This window comes from Dipteris shenzhenensis, chromosome 22 (assembly GCF_047967505.1).
Source record: "Dipteris shenzhenensis isolate YYH24624 ecotype China chromosome 22, Dip_SZ_1.0, whole genome shotgun sequence".
In the NCBI taxonomy this organism is placed as follows: domain Eukaryota; kingdom Viridiplantae; phylum Streptophyta; class Polypodiopsida; order Gleicheniales; family Dipteridaceae; genus Dipteris; species Dipteris shenzhenensis.
In genome coordinates this window covers 29,925,642-29,950,930 of record NC_141617.1, presented here as the reverse complement: position 1 = coordinate 29,950,930, position 25,289 = coordinate 29,925,642, and the positions used below count along the sequence as shown (strand labels likewise).

The following is a 25,289-nucleotide window of genomic DNA, read 5'->3' as shown; positions in this document are numbered from 1 at the left end:
GTTCTTCTGGCTAGGTCCAACTCTTGTAAAGGATTCCACAAACATATTAAAACTTGTGACACCTATCAAAGAGTTGAGTGAATTAGTAGCAAAACCAATGAATCACTTCTGTATTGATTTACTCCCTTTTGAAAATGGGGAATCAATTTCACTGGACCCATTGCTCTAGCATCTTCATTAGGGAAGTACATTTTGGTAGTGACTAATTATTTCATGAAATGGTTGAAAGTAGTGGATACTATTAAGAACAATGCTGCTACAACAGCAAATTTTTTGGTGATCATATTATGTCCTAATATGATGCATCAAGGGAAATAATCATCGATAGGGGGACATGTTTTATGAATGAGCAAATTGAAGGAATTGTTGAGCTCTCAATTGTGCATCGAGTGATTACAACATATAGCCCAAAAGCAAATGGCCAAGTGGAGACAACCAACAAATCTTTGGCACCACTATCAAGAAAAAAATAAAAGCTGGATGACAAGATTACAACCAGGAACTGCCACAAATAGTCTAGGCGTACAACTTGACTTATATGAAGGGCATAAATTATACATTGTACTTCCTTGTGTATGGTATGGAGTGTATTTCACCGATTGAAACAAATATTCCAACACTTAGAATGGCATTGGAATATGATCTAAGGGAACCCGAAGCTCTTGAACATCGACTTTTTAAGATATGGAATGTATTTCAACCATTGAAACAAACATTCCAACACTTAGAATGGTGTTGGAACACAAACTAGGGGAAGCTAAAGCTCTTGAACACCAACTTTTTTAGATCTAAAGCAGAGTGAAAGGGCTTATTTGAATGCTATATCCGAGAAGAGGCAATCAAAAATGGTATCATGATAAAAGAGCTTGGGACTTTTAATTCAAGGAGAACAATGTAGTTCTTTTCTTTGATTTGAGTCATGAGCTATTTCCATGAGAGTTCCAATCATGGCAAAGGACTAGTGAAGTTGTTGATGAAGGACAAATTACAATGTCTATCTAGTTGAACTATTTGGGAAATAGTTTCCAACTCGAAAAAACTTTGATAAGATTAAGCCTTATTATGCTAAATTGGAATAGGAACTTGGGGTATTCAAGTATTTGAACTGATTACTTCATGCTTTATTCATTGACAACTGAAGTAATTATAACAATATTGTCGATTATGCTATTGTGTTATGTGCATGTCAAAGGAAAGCACTAGAAGGTTTAATTTTTTGATTAAGTCCTATGCTAACTATTGGTATTTGTCATAGTATGAGGCAATGCTAGCATCTAGAGGTTGAAGAATGAAGGTCGCTTAGGATAGTGCTCCAAATAGCTATAGGATATGTCATGGTGGGAGCTAAGCTAGGATATGGGTACATAAATAATATGAGTGAAACGAGAGCCTTGATCGTAGGACTCAAGTTAGTAATTAGAGTTGGTATAATTTGTCTCAAGATCATGAGAGATGTGATGCTAGTATAGCGGGTCATAAATTCAATAGAGGAGATTCAGAAAAAGGAGAGTGCTCATCCACCTCTACAAGTGTAGCTAGACTCGATTCTTTTGAAAGGGACAAATTGAGGATGGAGACACTGAAGCCACTAACCTCAAGTCAATTTTGTGTGACCAATATTGTTTTGATATAAATGTTCGATTCTTTTGGGCTGATTTCTTAAACCTTAAACACATTACAAGCTCTTAAACTACTATGAAAGGACATTTAAAGCTCATACTAACCAGAATTTGCATGGTCAAATTGACCAAATGAACTAACTTCAAAACTATGGACCTATAAACCAAGAGATCCCTTAAGGACCCTTGGAGGGCAAAAATATATACCTGAAACATAGTTTCCCCAAGTCCATAAAGATATACTCTACATTAAATATTTTATTTTCTTAGGAAACGAGTCTAGAGTTTTGGTATTCTTCTTGGCTTAAAAGTAGGAAGTGAGATCTCATTCTACCTGGACGTGATTACTGAGACAACTTGCTCGTCTCAAATCAAAGACTGAGATCCCAAACTAGAAAGCACCACCATCCAACCATAGAGCACTTCAAGCATCCCAAGGGCATAGGGGTAGGTGGAGGAACTCAAAGGGTTGAGTACATGTGCACGAGAGGGCTCAATGGAGCAGGTGGTACGTGAGCAAGTGAGATATGGGCAGATAGCCACTTTTTAGCACAATTTTATCCCCCTAAAAGAGAATCAGAGACGAAACTCCATTTCATGCACCGCCCATTGGTTGTTTTTCGGACCTTGATCGTATGGCAATGCGTCGTCGTCTCCAAAGCTACAATAGTATTCCCAGCAACAGATGGCTCCTAACAAAGCGTGACGATAACCTGCTAGATGAACCAGAGAAAGGGGTATTTAGCAGGAAACAATGTACCTGGCTGACATGTCCAACCTAGAGGAAGAGATACTATGTTAGCTTGGGTACCTTGGAACCAAAAAACCGCAATGAATTTTGAAACGCTCTTATTGCAAAACGGTAGAGACACATATGTGTCAAATTTTTCCAGGGCAGGAACCTTAGAATGGGGAGGCTTGGATTCGATGACACCTTGGCCTCTTTGTTGAGACGTTATGGTAAGGCCAAGGCCCTTTCTAATGGTAGATGTGTCCATGTTGAAATCATTAGGCATGGATATGATAGCAGCATATTTCTCGGAAATTGTCTTATCGAGATGTATGGAAACTGTGGAAGCATGGAAGAAGCTCAAGCTGTCTTTGGCAAAGTGGCCCAGCCTAACGTGTACTCGTGGAATATATTGATTAAAGCGTACGGTCAAAATGAGGGTTTAGATCATGCAAGCAGATTGTTTAGGAAAATGCCAGACCGGGACATTGTTTCTTGGAATGCCCTTATTGCAGCTTTTGCCCAAAATGGGCATGGCAAGGAGGCTCTCGATCTGTATGGACAGATGCAGCTTGAATTTGTCAAACCAAATAAGATCACCTTTGTTAGTCTCGTTGATGCATGCTCCAGTCTGGCATCCCTTGAAGGGGGGCAGGAGATCCATGCTTCTATCGTGGGGCTTGGACTTGAACAAGATCTTGTGATTGGGACAACTCTCGTTAATATGTATGGCAAGTGTAGAAGCCTGCCCTATGCAAGGAGTGTGTTTGACAGAATGCCTTGTCGGGATGTTGTGTGTTGGAATTCCATGATTGCAGCCTTTGCTCAGAATGGGCATGGCAAGGAGGCTATGGATTTTTTTCATAAGATGCAGCTGGAAGGCATCAAGCCCAGTAAAGTATCCTTCATGTGTGTCCTTGATGCATGTGCAAGCCCGGCAGCTTTAGAAGAGGGGAAGAAGATCCATATTGCCATTGACAATTGTGGATTTATACAAGATGTTGTCCTGGGGAACACACTCGTCAATATGTATGGCAAATGTGGGAGTTTGAAAGAGGCAAGGACAGTTTTTGGACATATGCCTTATCGAGATGTTGTCTCTTGGAATGCCATGATTGCAGTTTCTGTTCAAAATGGGCATGGCAAGGAGGCTTTGGATCTTTATCACCAGATGCAGTTTGAAGGCATCAAGCCCAACAATGTCTCACTTGTATGTGCACTCAATGCATGTGCAAGCTTGGCAGCTTTAGGAGAGGGGCAGGAGATCCATACTGCTATCATTGACAGTGGATATGCAGGAGATATTGTTGTGGGGAATGCTCTTGTAACCATGTATGGAAACTGTAGGAATGTGCAGAGTGCGAGAAGTGTTTTTATGCATATGTCTCATTGGGATGTTGTTTCATGGAATTCCATGATTGCTGCATTTGCCCAGAATGGATATTGGAAAGATGCTCTGGAGTCCTTTTATCAGATGCAGCTTGATGGTGTGAAGCCGGATGATATCACCTTTGTTTCTGCTCTTGATGCATGTGCTAATTTGGAATCTCTTGAAAAGGGGCAGAAAATCCATGCAATCATCCATTATCTTGGATATGCACAATATGTGGTTGTAGGAACAGCTCTTGTTAATATGTATGGAAAATGTGGGAATTTATGTGAGGCAACGACTGTATTTGATGGAATGCCTTCTCGGAATGTTGTATCTTGGAATACAATGATGGCAATGCTGGTCCAAAATGGGCACGGCAGGGAGGCCTTGGATCTCCTTTGTAAAATGCAGCTTGATGGCCTCAGACCAGACGAAGTCACCCTTTCATGTGCTATTGATGCATGTGCAAGTTTGGCAGCACTCCAGGAGGGGCAGAAGGTCCATGAGACCATTGTTGACTATGGATATGAGCAAGATGGTGTGGTGGGGACCGCCCTAATTGATATGTATGGCAAATGTGGAGTTCTGCTCCATGCGAGGAATGTGTTTGATAGAATGCCTCAGCGGGACATTGTCTCTTGGAATGCAATTATTGCAGCATTTGCCCAAAATGGCTATGGGAAGGAAGCACTTGATCTCTTCTCTCAAATGCAGATTGGTGGCATCAAGCCAGATGAGATAAGCTTTGTTATTGTTTTATCTGCGTGCAGTCATACAGGACAGCTTGAAGATGGCAGAGATTTCTTTATTTGTATGAAGAGGGATCATGGAATAACACAGACAGAGGATCACTATATGTGTATGATTGATCTTCTTGGTCGTGCTGGACGTCTGGATGAGGCAGAAGAGTTAATCAACAGCATGCCATTTATAAAAACTGCTGTAGTGTGGTTGACCTTGCTTGGTGCATGCAGAATACATGGAGATGTGGAACGAGGATTGCATGCTGCAATTCATTGTTTGGAATTGGATCCAGAGAATCCTGCACCGTATGTAATGCTGTCAAATATTTATGCTGCAGCTGGCAGGTGGAATGACATAGCAACAATAAGAGTTGCTTTGAAGGAAAACATTCTGGGTGCAGTTGTGTAGAGCAGTTTTCTCAGGTTTCGTTCAGACAATTTTACACACAACACCTCAGGTCAAGGAAATATAGAACAGCTGCACAGGTTGACCAGGAAGATAAAGATGCAGCATATGTGCCAGGCATGATAGCAGTTCAGGAGGAAATCAAAGAACACCTGCTTTACTACCCCTGTGAGAAGCTGGACACGTGAAACGACTCTGCATTCAACATTGCTAATCTGGAGAACTTGTTGGTGAGACGCCTATTAAATGACCGGTGAAATATTTCATCAGCGGTTTAATAGCCCTTTCAAAAGTCCATTTACTGGTGAAACAGGGTCTTGTTGTTTCAAGTGGGGTGGAATACATCAATCTGTCACTGTACATGGTGTTAGAAACAGAGGTGGAGGTTGCTTGCTACAGACAACGCTCTGCGCACAGCGGAAGATAATGAAACGTATACCCAGGAACCACACAGTGCTACAAGTCTTTCCTTAATGTGTTTCTAGTGTAGAGGGGTAGAGATGCAGACAGTAAATGAACAATGCTCAAAAGAGTAGAAACAGTAGATACCAAGATGGTCCAAAATCATATACAAAATGTGTGTAGAATGTGTCATCATCTAGCAACAGGGTGCTGCATAGATATGGACCCCTGTGACTCAAGACTGTTCTCTTACCTCGTGGCACCTTTAAAACACTCTAAACCTATGTGCTGCGTAGTGATCACTGATGCCCCACAAACACGCCTTCTTGCCTCTCCAGTGGACAGCCAGTCTTAGTGCAGCGTTTGCTGCGTGATCCTTGACCTTCTTGCTGCTTCCGTCTGCAGCCAATGGTGAGGCACAAGTCTCCCTCAATTCTGTCCGCGTTGCTGCTGTGTAGGCAGCCTGTTATGAGGGGTTTGTTGGACCTACCTGCTGCTGTGTGGGCAGCCCAATTTGAGGCACCTGAAACCCTGTAGAATGGGTATGGAATGCCCCCCCCGCCCCCCTGGGGGCATAGGGCTGGAAGCGTGGAAAATAGCCCAACCAGTCTGCAGACTGACCTGACCTGGTCCTGCAGACAAAATTCTGCCCAAACAGTACGACCTGCTGCAACTGGCAGGGCTCCATGCTGCACATGTCTGCTGCACTTTTCTGGCCTGCCTCCACCTGTCTGACAGCCCCAAAATGGACCATTCTGCTGCCCATTTCTCCTGTGCAGATATCTGCTGCCTCCAGACCTGCTCCAGCCATCTGACAAGGCCCTGACAGCCCAGCCATGCTGTCCTTGCAGTGTATCCTCTGCTTCATGCTGGTGTTGACTCAGTCGCAGTATTCTTACAACTCTCCATGCTGTCTATGCCGCTCACATGGCAGCCCTGCATACACCTTCAGTTCTGTCCCCTCGGCAGTCCCTTTCCCTGTCGGCTTAGCATCTCTAAATCCCTGTTGGTACACTCCCCGTGTCCTCATTTGGGGCTCACATTTGGGGAGGTGACCCAAGATAACCCCAGCACCCCGTCTCACCAACCCAACATGGGCTGATACCCACACATCGATGCAGATGCTCCATTAGCGCCATGGAGAAGCACCCTAGAACAAGTCGGAGACGTCCCCGATGACAGGTCTTTCAACCTGCAGCTTCTTCTCCTCCAAGTCCAATCCCGTGTAAGCAAACCATCCAGGTACATAGGTACAATCCAGGTAGTACCAAATGTCGATGGCAGCACCATCCTCAATCATGAGCCTGCCAGTGTTCTTGAGTAATCTTGGCACAAACAGTATTTGAGTCGATCCTGTCAGAATCTAAGAATATGCCAAGCACCGCGCTTTCAAGGTTTGTTTCAATCCGTCTTTTTTCTGGCAATATCAGTGGCCAAGTCCTCCACCTGAACAAAAGGAAAGGACAAAAGTGTAGCTGCCCGCAGCGGCCTGTAGGCTGCCCACGGCTCCTGTTTGCTCTGCCCGCTGCCCCCTCCTCCTTGTTGCCCTTCCTCCCTGCCTCGGCCTCGACCTCGCCCTCGCTCCACCTCGCCCCTCCTCCCTCTCCGCTCTGTCCTGCCTTCCCCGCTCCACCTCCGCCCCCTGCCCTGCCTTCTCCCGCTCCGCCCCGTGCTGGCTTCCTCCCTTTGCTGCTCCCCCGCCCTGCCTTCTCCCCCGCCCTGCCTTCTCCCCTGCACCGCCTCCCCTTGCTCCGCCCCCCGCCCTGCCTTCTCCCTCGCTCCACCCCTCTTTCTTCCGCCTCCTTGCCTCCCATTCCACTCCTTGCCGCCCCGCACCTCCTCCCGCCCTTCTGCCCTCCCGCCAGCGTCCCCCCCCTCGCCATTCTGCCTCCCCCCACCTTCTTCTTCTCCTCTTCTCCCGCCCTCCTTCCTCTTCTTCATTCCTTCCTCCTCCCCCTTGCTTCCTCTTCTCTGTCCTCCGCCTTTCTGCCTCGCCGTCCTTCTTTCTTTTCCTTTTCTCATTTGCCTCCCTGCAGCCGGAGCATTCGTGTTTGTTACGGTGAAAGAAAATCTTGGTGGTGACCTTTGGTTTGGCCAGAGGGGCTCTATGGCAGCACCCTTGACTCCCACAGCCGTCAAGTTTCTTCTTTCCCTAGCTGACAAGCAACAGGTACAGCAGGCAGTTAAGTCCCTCCAAGACAAGGCGCTTGTGGGCAGAATTGTGGGTCTCACACCTACACGGAGACAGGTGTGAGAGTGGATCCAGGCGAGCTTGACATTAGAGGGCGACCACATCCAAGAGGTCACCATCTACGGACGAGGCATTTTCCTCATCCAGCTGACCTCCCCTAACACCGCCTCGACACTTGTGGAGCAGAGCCCCATACTCCTTGGCCTGCACCTTGTCTACCTCTTTCCTTGGTATCATGGGTTCACAGTGGAGAGAGGTATCATGGGTTCACAGTGGAGGACATGGATACGACACCATGTTCCACGGTTTCTGGTTACACTCCACTTCCCAGGGCTCCCCAAGGAGTATCGAGCCATCCTCCCTTCCATTGGTCAGGCATTTGGCACAATGCTTGAGTCACCGCCAAAGACAACCGCCTACGTCCTAGCAGATGATGGAGTCCACAGGATCAGACTGGTGGTGGAGAGCTCGGAGTCCCTCCCAGAGTTGATTCTTCTTGAGACCTTGAAAGGGGGCACACTTTGCTAGAGGGTGGAGATCTCCGGGTTACCAGGCTAGTGTCTTCGATGCAAACAGATGGGTCACCTTGCTACAGATTGCTCCCGTGGCCTCCCTCGTGTGCCTCCCCTCCCTCCTCCACAAAGTAGGCGGAGTCAGCAGGCCCAAGTTCAGCGCCCTCTCAGGCAGGAGCAGTGGGAGTATGAGACCCCATGGGTTACCCCCTCAGAAGGGAACTGGACACAGGAAAAAAGAAAAAGAAACCAAGCAAGCAGGCCCGTAAACGCCACAGACAGAGTGCCAACCGCAGGGAGAGGGATAGGGTTGATCGAGAGGCCTCGAAAGAGGAACAGCAGGAGCCTCCCCTGGCAACAGGGGTCTCTACCCATTTAGTCGATCCTCTAGCTTCGGAAGTTCAGCCTCCGCACTCACCCTTGCAGTAGCAGAGAGCCCCAGGAGCTCCAAACGCAGCGATGGCAAAAGCCGCAGATGCTAGCCCGACGAGGGCCGTGGAGGAGCCGATCCAGAGCCCTGGCGAGCTTGATCAACAGGGGGGGCTGAGGTCCCCCTTTTCCCTTCCCCTCCCTCTCCACCTCCCCCCCCCTCCCCCTCCCGCTCAAGGGTTTCCCTCGCCCCCTCCCCTCCCCTCCCCTCAATCCCCCCTTCTATGGTCATTTTCACCACCCGCTCCTCGCCCTCTTTCCCCCACGTCCCTACCTCTCCCTCTTTTGCCGCCGCCCTCTCCACTTCAATAGTAGCTTCTTCCGCCTTGACACCCCTGCCATTAGGCAAGGGAATGACGACGACCCCTTCTGCTTCCTCATCGCAGCAGCAGGTCCGCTTATAGAGGGATTCTGAGGGAGGAGGCTCGGTCCTCCTGACCAGTTGACTACTCGCTCTCCAAACCCCCTACAAAATCACACAAGATAGTCTTTCTAGGACAGGCATCCACCCATAGGAGAGCCTTGTTCCCGATTCCCCCGTCCTTATGAGTTGGACCATAGTGAGTTGAAACGTACACGGACTCCACAATCGTATTCGTAGCAAGGCATAGTACCTGATGCTCCGGTAGGAGTCGCAGAGGGCAGTGGTAGGGCGGGTAGTGGACATCCTTATGATTCATGAGCACATGTTTTCAGTAGCAGACATGAGACGATGCCATCACCTTCTTCTAGGGAGATGTCTAGAGGAGTGGTCTCCGCAGTAGGACGGAGCGGAGGGGTGCATCTCAGTCTCATAAAACCTGGCTTTAGAGATCGACAATCAAGGCGAGCTCTCCAGGACAAGCAGTTTGGATGGGAGTTCGGACGGGAGAGTCCAGGATTGGAATCCTGAACGTGTATGCCCCAGCGTGTAGACAACATCGCCCGACCTTTTGGAGGAGGCTGTCAAAGTGTCTTCCGGATGTTGACTCTTGGATTGTTAGAGGGGACTTTAACAACCTGGAGTTTGGGGAAGACAAGCAAGGCGGCGCCTCGTTCTCTGAGATGCCAGCAGCAGAGCGTAGTACCTGGGAGCAGTTCATTTTCATGATTAGTGGCAAAGACCCATGGAGAGACAGCAGGACTCATGGCAGCCTTCTCCTTTGAACAGAGGAGACACGATGGATTGCTCGAGAGATTAGACCGCTTCTATGCTGGGGACTGGGCATTACACAGAGGCGCTGCTATCGGGATTCTGGTAGGTACCACGATGTTCGACCACTCCCCAGTGCTACTTCACTTGGGTCAGTCCGGCCGAGGTCTCTTAGGTCAGTCCCACCGAGGTCTCCCCTAAGAAGGGGGTCCGCATTCCAAAGGACCTCTTGCAGGACGAGGAGATTCAGCAGGTTATGGCAGAGATCTGGGAGCACTTAGAGATGGCACCGAGTGAGGGCTGGGCTACGTGGGTTGCCAATGCGATTCAAAGGAGTAGTGTGGAGCTGTAGGCTCACATCCTTAGGCAGAGGAGGACCCTTTAGGAGTGCAAGTGGGCTTTGAGGAGAGACCTCGCCTCCATCAAGAGACTCAGGGAGCAGGACCTAGTGTCTTTGTTGCTTAGTGACAGATTGGAGACCGCTCGTCTCGAGCTTCAGGACACAAAGCTACAACAGGCTGAGTTCTACCATTCCTCCCGGGCTCGATGGGTACAATAGGGGGACAGGATGATGAAGCAGTTCTTTTAGACCACTGGGCCCCGATCGACCGGCACACAGCTACATCATCTTCGGGACTTGTAGGGCATCATGCACACTGACCTGCAGGAGATTGTTGACATGACCACCGAATTTATAGACAACTCTTTCAGACAAAGAGGATGACCCCAGCTGGTCTTGTGGCTCAAGAGCTAGTTTGGGATCAAGTTTCGACAGTAGTCTCAAGGGACTTATGCAGTAGACTTGAGGAGCCTTTCATAGATGAGGAGCTCTGGGAAGCCCTCAAGGTTCTCCCGACTCAGAAGTGCCCGGGGGAGGATGGCTTGACTACGGCCTTCTTCCGGAACTTCTGGGAGATTATCTCCACCCCTTTCCGTTTAGCTTGCCAGGAGATTTTTGATACAGGCCTTCTCCCTTAGTCCTTGCGCAGGGGGTGGATCTGTTTGATCTCGAAAGGGAGAGATAGGTCAGATATCCGACAGTGGAGGCCGATCACTCTGCTTGATACTGCATACAAGATCCTCACCAAGGTCTTGAGTTTGCGGTTACGGCCTCATCTTACCGACATCATCCATGACACAAACTGGGTTTGTCCAAGACCGTAGCATCTTGGACAACATCTTCACGTTCTGGGAGGCAGTGGATTGGTCAAGGGAGGAGTCACAGCCACTGGCCATCCTTCTCTTGGACTTTGAGAAGGCCTACGACAGGGTGGAGTGGTCTTTCCTGGAGGGTACTATGAGGAGATTGGGGTTCTCAGACAGATGGGTCGGAGGAGTTTCAGTGCTATACGCAAGGGAGCTCTAGTCAAATGATTATTGGAGGACACATAGGTGAGGCCTTTCCTCTCTCTCGCTCGGTCCACTAGGGCTGCCCACTAGCTCCCTTCCTGTTCTTGTTTGTAGCAGAGGCCCTAGGCTACTATTTGAGATCACAGGTGGCGGGTCTCATAGGGTTGAGGCTCCCAATCAGGCAGGAGGAGGAGCTCCTTGACTTGGAGTTTGTAGATGACACAACCTTGTATGTTGAGGGCACCACAGCGAGTCTAGAGAGAGTCAGAGGCGCCTTGGCTATCTATTGTGAGGCCTCGGGGGCACGGATCAACTGGACGAAATCCATAGGCTTCTTCACGAGCTTTGAGGAGACACAGGCGGGTATTGACATCACAGCAGAGCGGCAGGTTGCCCCAGTGCTTGAGAGTGTTCGGTGCAAGCTTCTCTATTGGAGCTCGGCCAAACTCTCCCTCGTAGGTCGGGCCTTAGTGGCAAACCAGGTCCTTGCCACTGCCTGGTATATTGCCTCTTGTTGGTGCTTTCACAGAGGATGCATTGGGCAGCTCCGACGGTTGTACGAAACTTCCTTTGGGCAGGTTCAAACGGCATGAGGAACACAACGGCATGAGGAACACTTCCTTTGCCGCAGGCACTGGGAGGCTTGGGTATCATTGATCTGGAGATGCAGAGCAGGGCCCTTCTGGGCAAGTTGGTGGTTCGTGGCCTCACCCCAGGTGCCGAGCCTTGGAAGCTCCTCTTACGGAGAGGGCTTCTGAGGAACATCCCACGCACTGGGGGACAGTGGTAGCCTTCACATAGATGGATCTTCTCAGAGGCCCCCCTTACGGGGAAGGGCTCCCCCCTTACGAGGAGTCTTCACAGGGTTTGGCAAAGACTAGCAGGGGGTCTTATCCATGCTCCGCCCAGATGCAGATAGGAGTTTGAGCGCCAGCCCCTTATGTGGTACCCAGAGGTCAGAGATCATGAGGACGCATGCTTGGGCAGCGGACTCACATTGGCTGGGCACAGTGGGACAGTGGTCCATCAGGGTCTTTTCGTCGCTGGAGCAGACTACCTATGGAGGCAGGGGTGAGGTTGGACACCCTAGCGCATCTGAGAGGGGTAAGGCAGCAGATGGACGAGATCGACTTAGCCATTCTTGAGTCTTGGTGGAAAGGACTTCACATTTGGAGAGACAGCAGATGTTTGGGGCGGTTTTCCCATACTAGTGTTCCCTTGAGGATTTTGATGCAGCACGGCAGCATTCACCCCGGCTTCTTCCGTGTAGGACTTGGAGGCCTACTTTAGCCCCTCACTGGGAGTGACCCTGAGATGGATGAGAGTCTTGATGGGATACACTAGCAGATGACCAGAGTGGTAGGACGCTTGGGGAAGGAGTGGTGCATCGATTCTCCCAGTATCTCAGAGTAGGATGCCTCTAGATGGCGCCTTTGGCTATGGGATAGTAGACCCCTGAGGGAGGTTCAGTGGGACCCGGGGGAGTGGTTCTAGCCCTCCAGGGGCGGCCTAGCCAAGATGATAGATGAGGTTCCTTTCTTTTCCTACACCACACGGATTGGCAAGAGACTTCAAATGGACTCTCATTGAGGTGAATTCCCTCGAGGGAGAGACACTAGGTGACCCAGAGAGTGCCCTGAGATGTTCGCACCAGGTTTTGGACGCGGTTGTGGTACTTCTTCTAGCTGGCAGCCCACGGAGGCTTGCCCATGGGCCCATGGTTGGAGCAGATGCGAGTGGAGGGGCAGTGCCATTGGTGCTCAGATGGTGTCCTAGAGACTATCCCGCACTGCCTATGGAGCTGTCATAGGGCAGCAAGGATCTGGATGAGAGCCCTTAGGATCATGACACGTATGCAAAGTCTACACAGAGATTACACCTGGGGGATGGTGGCCTGGTGGACAGAGGGAGGACACGCACTCTCAAATGAGTAACCATGTACTCTTTTGACCTATAGATGTCTTCGTCTCCACCATGAAGGCTTCAACAAGTTCACGATTCTTGGTCTCCTTCCAATTACATGCAGCCTAGCTTTGAAGAAGCAAAAAGACTTCCCCCCCTGCCTACCAAGAAGGATTTCAAACCCCCCTCCCCCCCCGCCCCCCCCCCCCCCCGCAGTCTCTCAACACCTGAGAAACATAAAGCAAAGACTTTGCCCATAGCATGCTACCAAAGGATGAATGTATGCATAAAGAATACAAGTACCAATGAATCCACCCATATGTGTGCTTGCTTTGAAAACAAGCCAAGTACCTCATGAAGGCACCCACAGCTCCCTTGTGTAAATTTGTAGTGCCATCTTTAGTGTCCTTGCATCCATCCAAGTCTGATCCTTGGGGTACTCTCAAAGATATCTCCCTCTCCCTTCCCTCATGCAAGGGATTAACTTGTTTCCAAAACAGTGTGAGCAAACATTGTTGTCCTTCACCTTCACAAAGGTTACTGGTCCCTCTCACTCCTCAAACCATCTCTAAATGTCAGACATATAAACCAGTACACCAACGTCTGCATATCTTATCTCAGCAACACTCGGAGAAGAAATGCTCCTTAGTTACTACTACATTGGCTTGTTGGTTTTGACCTTCATTCTTGATTGGACTGCTTCCTTCTCTTCTGGTCAGCCTCCTTGTTAAGGCTCAAGAATCGTGCAAGGTTAAAACTAGCTTGATGTGCTCGGACTGATTCCGGAATGGTAAATGTGAAACCATTGACCTTGATTGATTGGAAACAAGCATGATCTTCTTTGTTACTAATGCAGACAAAAGTCACTACTCATTCATCTTTAAGATCACTTAATACGACAGACAATACATCATCAATGATTCGGAAGGACAAAAGTATGTGAATAGTAGGCAATAGTATTCATTCATTCATCACAAAAGTTTGAATTCTGTAAGATTTTCTGTCAACAACATGTGCATTGCATTACATGAGTCAATGACGATCTCCTCCAAAAGGTGCACCTCTTAATAGGTGAATGTACATCTAGGAAAAGGAGAGCACTCATGCACCTCTGCAAGTTCATCTGGACTCAATCCATCACAAAACGGTTAAATTGAGGATCAAGATGGAGCCACTGAAGCAATGACCTTGAGTCAATTTTGTATGATCAATATTCTTTTGATATAAATGCCCTATTCTTTTGGCCTCATTTTTATATAAGAACATGTCAAATGTTGTACATGGAATTGCCTATGTGCATTTGGAAAAATTACTTATGTGTAGGTGAGCATCTAGATAAGTAGGATTTGGTAGTAGATCAACACACACATGATGTAGAGGAGGAGCATGATATTGACAGATGTCATATTTCATAGAGGAACTCAAATCTACAGCTGGGTTAGGACAGAGTGAAGTAGAAGAGAGACTCAAATGTTCTCTCATCCTTCTATTTGTACACCTAGCAATGCTCGGATCCACTTACTAAAGAATATAATTGGATTTGCATTCAGCTTTGTCAAACTATACATACACAAACACGTACGTGTCTATACATATACAAAAAGAAGGGCTCAAATGTTAGGTAGTATAGGCTTGGAAGCCAATAATGTTGTGTGTGTGTGTGTGTGTGTGTGTGTGTGTACATATACAAAAAGAAGGGCTCAAATGTTAGGTAGTATAGGCTTGGAAGCCAATAATGTTGTAGGGATTACATGTCGATAGAGTTGATACAAAATCTTCTTACTCTTGTGAGTTTTACTCAACACATTGCTTCACTCAATGTTGAAGAGTGCCGAGGCTAGGTGAATGCATGAGGCTGGGCAATTTCTTTTTTTATCTTGGGTTTGATCCAAATTTGAAGAGCAATTTAGTTGAAAGTTTTCCAACATCTAATGCATCTGCCGGGAGCAAGAATATCTTGATTTTGGTGGCTCATCCCTTTATCTTTAGAAGAATTGAGAATTTGTGTAGGCACAGTGAGCTTTTAATGACAATTTATTCTCGATAGAAGGCAATAGTTGAAGAGTCCAAATCATATATTTTTCTCTCATCAGTCCACCTAGACCCATCCCAAATGCCTTTTGAGGCTTTGGTGGAAGGAATCACAGGCTAAGGCGAAGATGAGCAACATAGAGGTAGACCCTTGAACCCAGCACAAAATTTGAAGCCAACAATAGAGAGTAGGTTCTTGATTTTTAAAAGATGTGAGTTTAGATCAATTGATGGTACATCTTTTGAATTGAGGGAACATTCCTTTCAAGGACTTGACCCAATAGAACCTTTCGAGAAGAAAATTATCCAAAGTATTGAAAATATAGAGAGCCAAATACCTCTTCTCCAACCACACATAAGCTTGGCCAATGTTGGATAATCAAAACGATAGAATAGAAAAGGACGATGGGCAAAATTTTGGTAGATCCAACCTTGATAACCTCAATACAACCATAATCTCCTCTTACAACACCTACGTTTCTTGTTAATGGTAGGTTTGAGTGTAGCACCCAATGGAACATGAGCACCACCTCCATCACGTCTGGTTTCACTTGTGATGCATGTATCATGAGTGCCTATTGTTCTCACACTTGTGATGCCACCATTATTGGAGAAGACCCTCATTTGCACTTAAAAGAGTTTGAATACATATGCACTGTGATAGAAATTGTTGAGGATATAGAATGAATTGTGTATTTAGCATGGACGTTTAAGGATTAGGTATTGACTTGGTATGTTTGATTGCAATCAAGATTAATAGATGACTGGAAAAGCTTCAAAGAATAATTCAAAGCTAAATTTAAAATAGCAATAACTATTCAGTGAATGTCCTCAAGATGGGATACTCTAACGAAAGGAACACCTGAGAGTGTGGAAGGTTATTTTCACAAAGTTCAAGAGCTGTTCCCCTAGAGTAATGGAAGGACAACGCTCACAGTAGCCATAGTTATGCCTAAACTATTCATATGGGGGCTGAAGAGGCGGATCCAAATGTTTGTAAGGAGAGAGAATCCACCAAAACCATTGCTAGTGTAGTGGCTAAAAAACAACACTTTAGTTTGATGACAGATAGGGTGAGCAACCCAGTTAGGGAGGGGCTCCTACCTTGGTGCTTACATTGTCACCTCTCACTATAGTGAACCCCATAATTCAACATCCTCACTAGACATATCATATGATAACTCTTGAACTGAGGTTAAAGACGTGCACAAAAATTTCCATTAGATCGTAGACAAAAGGTTTAAATTGCTAGTGGTTGATTGTGAACATTCTAAAAAAGGTACACAATATAATGGATAAAAGAAAGCATGATGTTCCAAATGCAGGGGCCGTCTGTCGAGCTTGCAAAATGATGGCCATTATGTTTATGAATGTCCCCACGTTTATTTGCAACCACACTACTCAAAACCTAGTCATATAGAAGTGAACTACAAAAAAAAGTTGTACAATGTAGCCAAGCGTGAACCCAAAGTAAGAAATCCTCATTTGAGACCACTAGAATTGAGTAATCATCTTGTGAAACCACTAGAATCAAGATTAAAATTTCATGTGGGGTCCAAAGGAAAAGCAATCGGCGCAACATATACACCAAATTTGACAATGATAGCTTCATGGGATGTGAACGCCTATTGCCAACCCACAACAAATGGGTATACATCAGGATTAGATCCAAAACTAAAAACATGAATGATATAGAAATCGCATTTGATGAACAACTTGTAGAAATACTAGCAATGATGTGGTTCTTTCACTCTGCTCCCCTATTTTGTTGGGATACCACGGTAGCCAATCATAAATTGAAGTTTCATCCTAGTTCATCTGTAGTAGGTATCGAGCTCTTTTGATGTAAACTCTCTACCTCTATTCATTTGACAAATTTTCAATTTCAAGCATTTCTCAAGCTCCACCTTTGCCTAGTTTATAATCCTAGTCTGATAGCATGTAGATCCATGTCATCTAGTTGTAGTCATCGATGAAGGTTACTGTTATGCATATTTATTTGTCACCCTACTTGCTAGGATTATTGGTAGTCAGTGAGTGACTACATGTAAACAAAGTATTAGGTAGAAGTGCACGAGACGTGGCGAGGTTTCTATCTATACTTTGTGTGTTTAGTTGGGAACGCCTAGCTAGACATGCATGTTTTATATTGCCATTTAGTATCATGGGTGGTTCCATTGTAAGAACTAATGTGGATGGCCTGTGCTTATATGACCATACGATGGTGTGATGCCATGTTCATGTGCTTATTGATGTTTGACTATTAACAGTAATATTAGAATTGATTGATGTGTGATGCATTCAATTGCAACTTCTAATGTTATTGATTACTCTAGTACAAGTGAAGACGTGGATGAATGGGAGAAAAGGAGCTCTCCGAGAGTTTTGTATGCAAGGCTATATGCCTCATTGTTGTAATAGTGCTCAAATGATTTTATAAAATGGTAGAGGACTTAAAATGCCTACCATACCTTTTGAGCACATATCCACTTTTGCCTACCATACCTTTTGAGCACTTAAAAGACCTACCATACCTTTTGAGCATTATCCACTTTATTTTTGGAAAGTATGGAGAAGGGAGAATGAGAGGAAAAGTATGGAAAAGGATGAATGAAAGGAAAAGTATGGGAAAGGATGGATGAGAGGAAATTATGGATGAAAGGAAAAGGATGGGAAAGGATGGATGAGAGGAAATTATGGAAAAGGAGGATCAAGAACACAATAAGCATCTTTTGTATTCATGGCTCTAAGCATAATGCAATATTTATAAATACTCTAGGTGTGGAAGCAAGAGCCACACACCGGGGGGGGCGGGGGGGGCCGAGATTGTACCCAATGCTTGGCTCTTGTCTTCTTCTCTGTCTCTATAAATTGATGCTATTATTTGGTATTGCTTGAATTTCCCTTTCGTAATAGTGGTATTAGAGCCTTGATATTGCTATTTGGGGGAGTGGATTGTGAAGTACTTGACTTGAGGAGGATTGGGAACAGATCTTGAAGTAGCCCGACATCTCAAAGCCCAAAAAGAGCACACCAGATTGGCTTGCTTTGTATGAGTTCCATCACATTCCATTTTGCGCTATCTTCCAGTATCTTGGCTTTCCCATGGGTGTCGGGATTACTATGAAGCAACGTCTCGACTGGATACTCCACAAAGTGCCGGCCCGCAGCCGTGGGCTATCATAGCTAGGTTCTGGATTGAACAGGCAGGGGCGCTTGGTATTTCACATGGTATTGCAAGTTGGCAAGAATTAATCATTTTGCCTTTCTTGATTAGACTTCCTCAGTCTGAGATTCTTCACAAATCGGTAGCTTTGTGGAAGAAAAAATGTGAAGGGTCCAGATGGCAGGGCACTCGAGGTGATGGATCGCTTAGGCTAAATTGCTTGCTGTCGGGGGCTCCCTTTTGCAATCATGTTGTGCCCATTCAGTTGAAACCCCGCCTGTGGAAATCCCTCAATCACAAAGGGATTACTTCCTGGAGTAAGCTTTGGTGTTCGCAAAGGCATTCTTGGCGGTGTAGAGAGGGAGTTCACTTTGACTGCAGGGGAGCAGGATTCTGTTTCTTCTACTTTATCTAGGCTGAGGGATGTTTAGCCAGCCAGCCCTTTAATGCTTCAGCGTACGGATTTCACAGATTGGGTTTCTGCTTCAGGGAAACCTTTATCAAAGCTTCAGCCTCGTCAGTTCATGGATGCTCAAGTGTTGTTTACTCCTCTGCGTACAAGAGCTGCTTGGAAGAAATGGGATCCCTTAGACTCAATGGACATTTGGGCCCATCATTTATCGCGCATATGGATCTCCACGTCTATGAACCGCTTGAATTTTCTGTTGTGGAGGGTGCAAAGACCGGGTAGGCTAATGGAAGTGCGACTTGTTCTATGTGCAGGGTTGCGCTTGGGGATCACTTTCATCTCCTTTGGGGGCGCAGGATTCGGGTGTGGTGCAAAAGTGCGAGTTTGACAGTTCCTTCCAAATGGAAACAAGCTCTATTTGGTGACCGGGGCCAGTTGAATGAGGCTCAACTGCATGTTTGGTATATTATTTGTGCTTGCATTATTCACCATGTTTGGAGGAATTGTAATTTTACGGTTTTTAAATTATGTCTCTTTTGTGTTTAGATTTTGTTTGACGTCCAACGGACTATCATTGATGTTTTAGAGCTTTATAGCCACACTTTCGAGTCTGTTGCCATGGTATGTCATGCTCTGAAAGCCAAGCTCTAATGCTGTAAATTTCATTTATTTTTTTAAGTATAAAATATATCTTTATTGGATAGATCGCACTGCTCTGGGAGATTTTTGGACAAAAATCACGAGCGAGATAAGTATATATTTTATTGAGGGAATTTGTTATTTTTCTTTGAGTCATAATGGAACAACACTTTCCACAATCTTGGGAACAAATTTCAATGGACTTTATTGTCGGATTTACACTTACTAGTGATCAAAATGACATGATTTGGACCATTGTTGATCAATTCAATAAACAAGAATATTTATCCATGCAAGATAACCTTGACTACACAACAAGCAACACATTTGTTCATAAAACACATCTTTGTGCATCATGGACTACCTAGGATTATTATTTCTAATCGAGATTCCAAGTTTAGTAGCGCTTTTTGGAAAGCTTTATTTGAGAACTTTGGAACCAAACTAGACTTCACTTCTACTTTTCAACAAGCCAATGGGTAGGCTGAGCCTACTAATAGCACAATATTGGACATGATTAGAGCATATGTGGGCAGTCAACCGTGAGTTACCAATAACATCAAAAGTCCTAGGGCTACATGTGGAGGAAATACCTATAACTCTTATCTATTGAAGTTTAAAAATCATTTAAAGGATGATGCACAATGGTTTCCAGAACAATATTTCCGAGCTTTTCCTCATTTGATCCACTCTTATAATCAAATAGGATTGAGGTCAGTTGCACCACCCTAAGCAAGAGGGACTCTTACATATATTTATTTTTCACCCTACTTGTTGCTAGTAGTCAGTGAGTGACTACATGTAGTCAATGAGTGACTACATGTAAGCAAAGTATTAGGTAGAAGCCCACCAAACATGGTAAGGGTTCTATCTATACTTTGTGTGTTTAGTTAGGGATGCCTAGCTAGACATATATATTTATATTGCCATTTAGTATCATGGGTGATTCCATTGTAAATACTAATATGTATTGTGCGTGCTTATATGACCATACAATGGTGTGATGCCATGTTTATGTGTTTATTGATGTTTGATTATTAACAATAACATTAGAAAGTGATAGGATTGGCGGGCATCGAGCAAGGATGGAGGAGCTGCTAGTACCTCCGTCCCCCTGCTCTGCCTCCCCTTGCTCCAGCTCCGCCCTCGCCCCTACCATCTGCCCTTACCCTCCGCCCTCTCTGCCTCCCCCTGCTCCACCTCCGTTCCGCCTGTCCCACTCTGCCTCCCCTCGCTCCACCTCCACCTACCTCCGACCCCCACCCCGCCTTGCCTCTCCCGCTCCTCCTCCCTCTCCACCTCTGCCATCTCCCTTGCTCCACCTCCGCCCCTCGCCCTGCTTTCTCCCTTGCTCCACCTCCGCTCCCCCACCCATTGCCTTTCCCGCTCAGCCCCCCCTCCTTCCGCCTCCTCGCCTCCCCTCCTTCCCGCCTCACATCTCTTCCTGCCCTTCTGCCCTCCCGCTGGCGCATCCCCCCCCGCCATTCCGCCTCCTCCCACCTTCTTCTCTCTCCCGTCTCTCCCGCCTCCTTCCTTTTCTTCATTCCTTCCTCCTCCTCCCCTTCCTCCCTTCTTTCTCCCCTTCCCTCTCCTTCTCCCTCCTCCGCCTCTTCGCTTTGTCCTTTTTTCATTTGCCTCCCTGTAATGGGAGCACTCATGTTTGCTACGGTGAAAGAAAATCTTGGTGGTGAACTTTGGTCTGGCCAGAGGGGCTCTATGGTAGCATCCTCGACTCCCACAGTTGTTAAGGTTCTTCCTTCCCCAGCTGAGAAGCAATAGGTACAGCAGGCAGCCCAGTCCCTCCAGGACAAGGTGCTTGTGGGCACAATTGTGGGCCTCACGCCTACACGGAGACAAGTGCGAGAGTGGATCCAGGCGAGCTTGACATTAGAGGGCGACCACATCCAGGAGGTCACCATCTATGGACGAAGTGTTTTCCTCATCCAGTTGAGCTCCCCTGACACCGCCCCATTCTCCTTGGCCCGCACCTTGTCTACCTCTTTCCTTGGTATCATGGGTTCACAATGGAGGACATGGATACGACACACCATGTTCCACGGTTTTCGGTTACACTTCGCTTCCCAGGGCTCCCTAAGGAGTATTGAGCCATCCTCCCTTCCATTGGTCGGGCATATGGCACAGTGCTCGAGTCCCCGCGAGAGACAGCTGCCTCCGTCCGAGCAGGTGATGGAGTCCCCAGGATCAGAGTGGTGGTGGAGAGCACGGAATCCCTCCTAGAGCTGATCCTTCTCGAGATCTTGAAACGGGGCACACTTCACCAGAGGGTGGAGATCTCCGGGCTACCAGGCCAGTATCTTCGTTGCAGATAGATGGGTCACCTCGCCAGAGATTGTCCTTGTGGCGACCCTCGTGCGACTCCCCTCCCTCCTCCACAAAGTAGGCAGATTCAATAGGCCCGAGTTCAGGCCCGAGTTCAGCGTCCTCTCAGGCAAGAGCAGTAGGAGTCCCAGACCCATGGGTTACTCCCTCAGAAATGAACTGGACACAGGTGAAAAAGAAAAAGAAACCAAGCAAGTAGGCATGCAAACGCCGCAAACAGAGGGCCAACTGCAGGGAGAGGGACAGGGTTGACGGAGAGGCCTCGAAAGAGGAACAACAGGAGTCACCTCCCCCAGCAGTAGAGGCCATTGTCCATCCAGTCGATTTTCCAACTTCGGAAGTTCAGCCTCCGCACCCACCCTTGTAGCAGCAGAGAGCCCTAGGAGCTCCAGATTGTGACAAATGGCGTAAGCCGCAGACGCTAGCCCAACGAGGGCCATGAAGGAGTCGATCCAGAGCCCCGGCGAGCCTGATCAATAGGGAGTTTTGTGGTCGCTCTTTTCCCTCCTCCTAACACTCCCCCAAATCCCTCCCCCAAACCCCTCCCCCTTCTCCTCTTCACTTCCCCCTCCCTCCTCAGGGTTCCCCCCACCCCCTCCCCCCCCCTCAGCCCCCCCTTCTATGGTAACCCTCATTACTTGCCCCCCGTCCTCTGTCCCCCGCATCCCTACCTCTCACTCTCCCGTTGCCCCCCTCTCTGCTTCAGTAGCAGCCTCTTCTGCCTCAACACCCCTGCCATCAGGCAAGGGAATGACGATGCCCCGTTCTGCTTCCTCATCGCAACAGCAGGTCCGCTCAGAGAGGGATCCTGAGGGATGAGGCTCGTCTTTCTGGCCAGCAACTCCCAACTTCCAGCCTGGGTGTCCCTTACCACGGGACTTCTGGAGGTTAGGACCCTGGAACTATCTAGGGATTCTTGACTCTTACCCTTTACCATTGGAGGTCACGCTCATGGTCCTTTAGCCTGAAACGAAGGTTCGATCAGTGTAGTGGGATCTCAGACACACCCCGTTTAGAGATTTCCATTTGCCTTCACAGGGTTAGAGAAGTGGTCCCTGGACTAGATCTTTGGTACGCCCATGGTGCGGAGGTGAATCAGATTATGCTCATGATGGACGAGTGATGGGACCACATGGACTAGATCTTTGGTACACCCATGGTGCGGAGGTGAACTTTCAACTGAGCTTCACGTGCAAGGAGCCGATAGACGTGCGTCGAGTTGCTCGGGGTGGAAGCCTCCATGATGAAGTGGGCACGGAAGATTGGTATTGAGCCGGTATCCACCCTAGTACGATGCCACACAGACACTGACTACTCGCCCTCCAAACCCTCGGCAAAATCACACAAGGCAGTCTTTCTAGGACAGGCACCCACTCATAGGAGAGCCTTGTTCCCAACTCCCCCCTCCTCATGAGCTGGACCATAGTGAGCTGGAACATACACGGGCTCCACGACCGTGTTCATAGTCAGCAGCAGTACCTGTTGCTCCGACAAGAGTTGCAGAGGGTAGCGGTAGGGCGGGCAGTGGACATCCTTATGATTCAGGAGCACATGTTTTCAGCAGCAAACATCAGACGACGCCATCACCTTCTCCCAGGGAGAGATCCAGGGGAGTAGTCTCCTGCAGTAGGACGGAGCGGAGGGGTTTGCATCTTAGTGTCACAGACTTTGGCTTCAGAGGTCTATGATGAGGGCAAGCTCATTCTAGGATGGGCAGTTTGCATGGGAGTTCGGACAGGAGAGTCCAGGATTGGAATCCTGAAGGTGTATGCCGCAGCATGTAGACAGCACCGCTTGGCCTTTTGGAGGAGGCTATCAGAGTGTCTTCCAGATGTTGATTCCTGGATTGTTGGGGGGGACTTCAACAACCTGGAGTTTAGGGAAGACAAGCAGGGTGGCACCTCGTTCTTAGAGATGCCAGCAGCAAAGCGTAGCACCTGGGAGCAGTTCATTTTCATGATCAGTGGGAGAGACCCGTGGAGAGAGCCAGAGTTCAGCAGGACTCCTAGCAGCCTTCTCTTCTACTTTGGACAAAGGAAACACGATGGATTGCTCGAGAGATTAGACCACTTCTATGTTGGGGACTAGGCATTACAAAGAGGCAGTTCTATCGAGATTTTGGCAGGTACCACGATGTCCGACCGCTCTCCAATGGTACTTCACTTGTATCAACCACACTGAGGTCTCCCCCAGAAGGGGGTCCACATTCCAGAGGACCTTTTGCAGGACGAGGAGATCCAATAGGTTATGGCAGAGATCTGGGAGCACTCACAGATGGCAGCGAGTGAGGGCTAGGCTGTGTGGGTGGTCGATGCGATTCAGAGGAGCAGTGTGGACCTGTAGGCTCACGCCCTTATGCGGAGGAGGACCCTTCAAGAGCGAGGAGAGCGGGCTTTGAGGAGAGACCTTGCCTCCATCAAGAGGCTCAGGGGGCAGGACTCAGTTTCTCAGTGGCTTAGTGACAGATTGGAGAGCGCTCATCTCGAGCTTCAGGACACAGAGCTGCGGCAGGCTGAGTTCTCCTACCATTGCTCTCGGGCCCAATGGGTACAGCAAGGGAACAGGGTGATGGAGCAGCTCTTTCATACCATTGGGCCTCGATCGATTAGCACACAGCTACAGCGTCTTCGGGACTTACAGGGCATCATGCACACTGACCCGCAGGAGATTCTTGACATGACCACCGAATTTTATAGCCAGCTCTTTCAGACAGAGAGGATGACCCTAGCTGGGCTTGTGTCCCGAGAGCTAGTTTGGGATCATGTTCCGACAGTATTCTCGCAGGACTTATGTAGCAGACTTGAGGAGCCCTTCATAGATGAGGAGCTCCGGCAAGCCCTCAAGGCTCTCCCAACCTAGAAGCTTCTATGGGAGCATGGTTTGACTCCGGCCTTCTTCCAGAACTTCTGGGAGATTATCTCTACCCCCTTCCATATAGCTTGCCAGGAGATTTTCGACACAGGCCTTCTCCCTCAGTCCTTGTGCAGGGGGTGGATCTGTTTGATCCCGAAAGCATGAGATAGGTCAGATATTCGACAGTGAAGGCCAATCACTCTGCTTGATACTGCATACAAGATCCTCGCCAAGGTCTTGAGTTTGTGGTTACGGCCTCATCTTACCGACATCCTCCATGACACACAGACTGGGTTTGCCCAGGAGCGCTTGCCCAGGAGCGCAGCATCTTGGACAACATCTTCACGTTCTGGGAGGCAATGGATTGGTCCAGGGAGGAGTCACAGCCACTGGCCATCCTTCTCTTGGACTTTGAGAAGGCCTATGACAGGGTGGAGTGGTCTTTCTTGGAGGGCACTATGAGGAGATTGGGTTTCTCAACAGATGGGTCAGAGGAGTTTCAGCACTATACACTCGGAGCTCTAGTCAGATGATTATCGGAGGTCACACAGGCGAGGCCTTTCCTCTCTCTCGCTCAATTCACCAGGGCTGCCCACTAGCTCCCTTCCTCTTCTTGTTTGTAGCGGAGGCTCTGGGCTACTGTTTGAGATCACAGGTGGTTGGTCTCACAGGGTTGAGGCTCCCAATCAGACAGGAGGAGGAGCTCCTTGACTTGGAGTTTGCAGATGACACAGCCTTGTATGCTGAGGGCACCATAGTGAGTCTAGAGAGAGTCAGAGGCACCTTGGCTATCTATTGTGAGGCCTCGGGGGCACGAATAAACTGGACGAAATCCATAGGCTTCCTCACGGGCTTTGAGGAGACATAGGAGATCCGTGAGTGGGGGAGTGACTTTGGTTTCAGATGGATACCATGGGGCCAGACAGTGAGATACCTCAGATGCCAGGTGGGTATTGACATTACAGTAGAGCAACAGATTGCCCTCATCCTTGAGAGTGTTCAGTGCAAGCTTCTCTATTGGAGCTCGACCAAACTCTCCCTCGCAGGTCACGCCTTAGTGGCA

General features: G+C 47.9%; 3 protein-coding genes across 3 annotated transcripts in view; all 3 read left to right on the top strand.

The window, feature by feature from the left end:
* Window positions 1-25,289, top strand: part of LOC147887970 (pentatricopeptide repeat-containing protein At1g06140, mitochondrial-like) — a 197,711-nt gene that overhangs the window by 20,985 nt on the left and 151,437 nt on the right. The window lies entirely within an intron of this gene.
* On the top strand, window positions 1,950-5,199 carry LOC147887973 (pentatricopeptide repeat-containing protein At3g09040, mitochondrial-like). The gene has a single exon (XM_087393482.1). The coding sequence runs from the start codon at window positions 2,528-2,530 to the stop codon at window positions 4,871-4,873; it is 2,346 nt and encodes a 781-aa protein (XP_087249608.1). The 5' UTR covers window positions 1,950-2,527; the 3' UTR covers window positions 4,874-5,199.
* LOC147887972 (phosphoglycolate phosphatase) overlaps window positions 18,614-25,289 on the top strand; it is a 60,225-nt gene continuing 53,549 nt past the window's right edge. The window contains exons 1-3 of the mRNA XM_087393265.1: window positions 18,614-18,672; window positions 18,751-18,850; window positions 18,941-19,015. Coding sequence (XP_087249391.1) covers window positions 18,614-18,672; window positions 18,751-18,850; window positions 18,941-19,015 — 234 coding nt within the window. The remainder of the gene's footprint in view (window positions 18,673-18,750; window positions 18,851-18,940; window positions 19,016-25,289) is intronic.

Coding starts and splice junctions, on each gene's coding strand:
- LOC147887973 (XM_087393482.1), top strand. CDS start 2,528: ATGGGGAGGCTTGGATTCGATGACACCTTGGCCTCTTTGTTGAGACGT.